Source organism: Stigmatopora argus, chromosome 14 (genome assembly GCF_051989625.1).
Source record: "Stigmatopora argus isolate UIUO_Sarg chromosome 14, RoL_Sarg_1.0, whole genome shotgun sequence".
NCBI lineage: Eukaryota > Metazoa > Chordata > Actinopteri > Syngnathiformes > Syngnathidae > Stigmatopora > Stigmatopora argus.
In genome coordinates, this window is record NC_135400.1 from 6239893 (window position 1) to 6245892 (window position 6000).

Sequence of the window (6000 nt, forward strand, 5' to 3'; positions counted from 1 at the left end):
TTGAAGTGGGAAGGGTGCCACTTCAAATGTAATGGACATTTATTAGTGTTAAACCTATTTCAATCCACAGCAAAAGAACAAGAGACCCACATAATGTACTATGGTTGTCAATGGCAGTGAAAGATCTAATGTTTTCGTTTTGTGAGCACTGATAGAAAAACAACAATTGCACCACCTCTGAGCCCAAATATCTTTTTCTGGAACAGAATCTTCGGAAGATGTCCGCGAAGACGACTACAACGAAGATTCCGATTCGGAAGACGGCTGCTGCGAGGAGAGCGGCTTGGGTCTGTTGGCCAGGTTTGCAGCGAGCGCTCTCCCCGTCAGCTCCGTCCCTTTGAGCCTTCTTCCGGATGGGAAACATCACAGCCGGCCAAGCACTTTAGGTAAAAACACAACCTGTTTTTTCCTGACTTTACCTTCTCCAAAAACTGGTAAAAAAAGTCCAGTTATTAACTGTGTCAACATGAGGCCAACAGATGTGATGCTTAGTTTTTATTCGGCTTTTTTGTGGTTGAGCAGGTTTGCCTGCCCTTTTTTTTTCCAGCACTGTGGTTTGGCAGTATTGTTAAATATACTACATCCTTTTGTAATTGTCACATTGTGGTGAATGCAATGTTTCAATATTTAATAATGCATTTGTTGAAATGTTCAACAGAGCTACTTGTATAATTATTGATTGCAGACAATCCAACACAGATGTGTGGCTTTTCCACATCTGACTACCTTATAAATTCAAAGATAATTGTTGCACCCTGTCTTTAACAGCTGCCCCTGTTTTGTGGGAAAGTTATATAGTACTACTAAAAAAAATCTTGAAAAATTTGTTGTATTAAAATAAACTTAAAAGCCAAATTTGACATATTTATTTATGTATTTCTGGCTCAAAACAAGTTAGTCGTCTTTGGTAAATTGATCAAATTTAACAACTTTTAGTTAAGATTCTTATTACTGTAGTACCAATAGTATATGCACCACTGCACAATAATAATAGAATGTCAATTAGTTAAAACTCAGTTCACAAATTTTGTTTACGTTCATGAGATTAAAATTTTGCCATTTAAATGATAAAAAAATCCCATTTAAATGATAAAAAAATTCCCATTTAAATGATAAAAAAAATCCCATTTAAATGATAAAATATCTAAATCCCAAATCGAAAGAAATGTCTTTATTACACTATATTTTATCCACATTTTCCATGATTTTAAGCTATGTGCTTTATTAAAAAGTCCACCCTTTAGTTATGGTATCTACCTTTATTGCCTCATTCTCTTAAAAGAGTACAGACGTGAATTTGTCAGATAAGCATTTTTAGATCACCACATTGTGGCACATATTAGTCCTCCACAGAATTCCAACTTGCCTATATAGCGTAGAAAAGAAAACTAAACGTAACTCGCAGTAAAGCGTGTGTGTGTGCATATTGGCCTTATTTGAATCTTCAAGATAATGAGACTCTCTTTTTTCCCATCATCAGGTTCATCAGAGTGCGAGTGGTCGGACTCAGGTTCCGACTTGCGTTTGAGGAAGTTCCCCTCTTTGCTCCATGGCAAACGCTCCGCTCCGGAACTCCCCCTGCTGCCTCCGGCGAGCCGCCGTATCGAGCAGGGCAGTCCGAGCAAGCGTGACGAAATGCAGCCTGTCAAACGCAAGCCTCTACCTATTAAACAGCGGGCCCCGCAACGACGCTTCAGCTTCGATCTGGCGACCGCTTCCGGCTTGGGTGGCTTCAGTGAGGACGAAGCCTGGACCCGTCGACGCAGCGAGAGGATCTTCCTCCACGACGCCAACCAGCCAGTCAATCACTCATCCTTGTCCACCAACAGCCAGAGCTCCTCCTTTAGCTCGACCACGAAGCCCGTCTCCAGACCCAAACAGTCTCCTCCCAACCGAGAGGGCAAAGATGCAGTGAAAGTATGTCAATTATTCATCTACTGGTTATTCAGCAACTAGAGAAACTCTTTCTTTTCCATTACCCCTTCAAAATCTGCTTCCTGGCACTTTTTTGTCTAGTCTAAGTGTGACAGTTCCAGCAGGTTTTCCCAGCACTAAGTCAATGCAGCACTCAATTGCTGTAATAAATGTTGCTGACAAGAAAGGACAACTGCAGGCTTCTCCTCCCTCTGCACACGTGCATTTGTGTGTTTATGACCGTGTGTGAGAGTTCAACAGCTCAGTAGGTATTGTCGTCATCCTAACAATGTGTGTTCTGACATGTGTTAAACAGAAAAAGAAGACGAAGGAGTCCTCTTCTCTGCCCGTCAGCCCATCCTCCCTGGCTAGCCCAATTAGGGACGGCTCCATGACTCGAAGCCTGAGCCCAACGCGGAAGAGCCAATCAAAAGCCAAGACCAAGGCCCGGGAGGTCAGTGGGATGACTGATGAGCTGCGAAGTCATTAGGAGTATAAACTAATTGCTTATTAGCCCAGCAAGGACTAAACTAGTGTCCTATTTTGACACAAATGTGTGCGAACATAATAGTTTCTCAAAGTCTGAGTCATGAAATCCCATCTTGCTTGGTTTTTATTTATTTATTTTAAATGAACCACATGTATAATGTTGTTCGTGCCATTCATCTGTATGTTAGAATCTTTGAGTAAGACTGTTAGTAGTTTGAAGGGGAATTTCCCTTAATTTACCGCTAAACGGCATATTATCGTATTTTCACGACTATAAGGCACATTTAAAAATCTTAAATTTCCCCCAAAATAGACAGGGCGCCTTATAATCCAGTGTGCTGTATATATGAAAAAAAATTAAAATGTGTCATTCATTGAGGGTGCGCCTTATAATGCGGTGCGCCTTATAGTCGTGAAATTATGGTATTTCATAGTTCCCCCAAATGGAGATGACCTATTTTTAGTGCCGCATTGCTACCGATACTTGTATTGGTATTGATGCAACGGTTATATAAGCATTGATTTCATAAATCACTTGAGCTACGGGACAAAATAATAGAAAAAAGAATTTTATAGTACATGGACTTGACACAATTATGAGCACAATTAAATGAAATCTAGAATTCACCTCTATGAAGGTGAAAATAGAATATCAGGTTCGTTTTTGCAGTTGTGTGGTATTCATCACAAATATCAAAAGCGTTATTTCAACCAACAAATGTAAGTTGATAATCATAATTGGATAACCATCTCTCAGTAAGATGCAGTGTAGTTCTGAATCACAGCAAACTACACCTAAGGTGAAATAAATAAAGAGTGCCAATCAAAATGCCCCGCCGCTCCGATCTCCAATATACTGCACAAGTGCTAATGTAGCCAGATGGTGTAAATAACTAGCATTTCAACAAAAAAGTGGATTATTTTGAAGCTGAATCAGGAAAGAGAAGGTGTTAGTCGAGCAATAAGGATTGCGTGTCATTTGCAGCAGTCCAGGGGAGCAGTGAGCAGGCTGATGGAGAGCATGGCGGCTGACGAAGACTTTGAGCCCAATCAGGACAGCAGCTTCAGCGAAGACGAGCTCCTCCTACCGCGGGGCAACAGCGTACCTGAGAGGTCCTCCACACCAGGTGAGCATTTACACATTGAGACTGTCACGATTCACAAACAACAAAATGACTCCATGTGTTGTATATTGTATGCATCCAGCTCCTGTGCAGTGTGTGTTGGACAAAGACTCTTTGGCGGATGGACTTCGTGTTTTGATCCCGATGGATGATCAACTTCTCTATGCAGGGCACGTCAACACCGTGCACTCACCCGATATGTGAGTATATACCCAACTTATCCATATTCGGCTCAGATAGTGCTGGATGAAATGACGACATAATGTCTATCGACATTTAAGCTGTCCATCATTGTTATTGCCATAAATAGCCTGTTCCTACAATGCGCATTTTTGCCAGCATATGGCAACCAATTTGCCTCCTAATGGTACCAATAATCAGCCTGAAAATGTCGTTATCGCTCATAAATAGTTAAGGTAACCCGTCAAACCTATGAGAGTAATGCATGAAAGACAATAGAAAATTGCAAGGCATATAATTCACCATGCAAATCCTTCCAAAATCAAAATACATTTATTATTAAAGATATTATTTTAAAATCAAATGCAGTAGTATTAAATTAAAAACCACTCGCAAGTATTACTAGATAATTCGATGTCTTTAAATTTGAGGGAAAGTAAACATACTGTTTATTTTTAGGTTGCAGCACTACTTGATGCAGTTAACATTTATGGCAGATCCGTTTAATCAATTAAAAAAATAGAGTGAGGAAATGCTGTTATAATTTTTATACCTGTTTATACCAAATAATCGATTGATCTTAGCAGAATGTTACGTGTGGACACGTCAGTTGAGTCAATTCGGAAGTTGGCCTGTTTTCAATGATATGACTTGATGCGGTTTCCTCTTTGGCTTATCAGTTATGGTTACAGTTATACAGCACAACTGTTAGAGATTGGACGTCAAACTATAATAGAATGCCTTGCTGTTTCCTTTTTGAGCTGGACATGCCAAAGTGCTTTAGGATCGCATATTTAATGTTTTAATCACTGGAAGCGAATCAATAAGAGCATTTGACAAACTCTAAAAGGGGGAAACTTATGTCTGCTTAAATGCACTGTGGTTGAATTAAAAGAAGGATTAATACCCTTTAAGGCAGGATTAATATTCTAGGGATATTTATGTAAAAATGAGCTGTTTACAACAGAGGGATAAGTACTCTCCCTGTATAGAAAGGGTGTCAAACTCGGGTTGGTTTGCGGGCCGCTTTAACGTCAACTTGATTTCACGTGGGCCGGACCATTTTAGATATAATATTTAGATTTTTTTAATAGAAATGGATTAAAATAACTGGATTAAAAGCCCTGAATATTCAGTTTTTTTATAGATCTAAAACAATGTTTATTTGAGCTTTTTTTTCTATATTTTTAGATTTTACAAAATGATTTTTGAATTAAAACACAGAAAAAAATGATTAAAAATTACAATTATTGATTTAAAAGGGAGAAATCAGGAAATTTAATATACATCTATACTCTTCATTTTAATTTGATCCTAAAACAGAAAGTCGGCACTCATGATTTACTTTCCCGGGCCACACAAAATGATGCGGCGGGCCAGATTTGGCCCCCGGGCCGCCACTTTGACACATGTGCCGTATATTTAAAGCCCACATATGATACTTTTCTTAACTTAAAATGCTTTTTCATCATATAAAGTTGTGTGCAGCTGAGAATGTTCCCAAAACCTCAAGGATTTAAAATAGATGGACTTTCTTTGCTGGGTTGATATGCTTTTTGTAAAAAAATTTCTGACACAAATTATTGGCATACATATTGGAGCAACCAAAAGATTGACATACCAACCTCTTAGTTCAAATGTGTACGAGTAATGAACTCATGATTGAATGTCTATCATCGTCAATAGCAGAGAAAGCAAGAAAATCAGTCAGAAACGATGCATTGTCCCAAAAGGAAAGGAAATACGTCTCTCCCATCTGCTGCCCATTGACCCACATGTCATTCTTCTCTGCAGATACAGTGTGGTTGTAGAAGGCGAGAGAGGAAACCGGCCACACATTTACTGCTTGGAGCAACTGCTGCAGGAGGCTGTGAGTAAACTGGATGTCGCTGGCATGAGAATGCCACGGTTAAATGTAGACATTGCTCATATTCCTCGTGACACACGAGAAGTGCGTCGCTCGGAACTGAAAGTGAAACATGAAACATGCATGAAACAAAGTAGGTCATACGTCCTGTGACGGCCACATGCACTAAATCTCCCAGAGTGTTCTTTCTCTCCCCGCATTGATTATTCAAGTTTGTCTCAGTAGTCTTGATGGAAAAAAAATATCAACGTAGCCTAGCCAATGTTGGTAAGAAACACCCGTGTGGTGCTGACATTTCAAGTCTTTTATTCTTTTTGCTGTTTAGATCATTGATGTGAAGCCTCCGTCGGTGCGCTATCTCCCCGAGGGCACCCGCATCGCTGCCTACTGGAGTCAGCAGTACCGCTGCCTTTATCCTGGCACGGT

At 39.8% G+C, this 6000-nt stretch overlaps 1 protein-coding gene across 4 annotated transcripts in view; it reads left to right on the top strand.

Moving 5' to 3' along the window:
* Window positions 1–6000, top strand: part of tnrc18 (trinucleotide repeat containing 18) — a 52725-nt gene that overhangs the window by 39890 nt on the left and 6835 nt on the right. For 3 of the 4 annotated variants that reach the window (XM_077618468.1, XM_077618470.1, XM_077618469.1), the window contains exons 18-24: window positions 207–386; window positions 1481–1917; window positions 2231–2368; window positions 3389–3530; window positions 3610–3727; window positions 5502–5577; window positions 5900–6000. The exon at window positions 5900–6000 is cut by the window's right edge and continues 8 nt beyond it. In XM_077618468.1, coding sequence (XP_077474594.1) covers window positions 207–386; window positions 1481–1917; window positions 2231–2368; window positions 3389–3530; window positions 3610–3727; window positions 5502–5577; window positions 5900–6000 — 1192 coding nt within the window. The remainder of the gene's footprint in view (window positions 1–206; window positions 387–1480; window positions 1918–2230; window positions 2369–3388; window positions 3531–3609; window positions 3728–5501; window positions 5578–5899) is intronic. The other variant, XM_077618471.1, reaches the window with a different exon arrangement.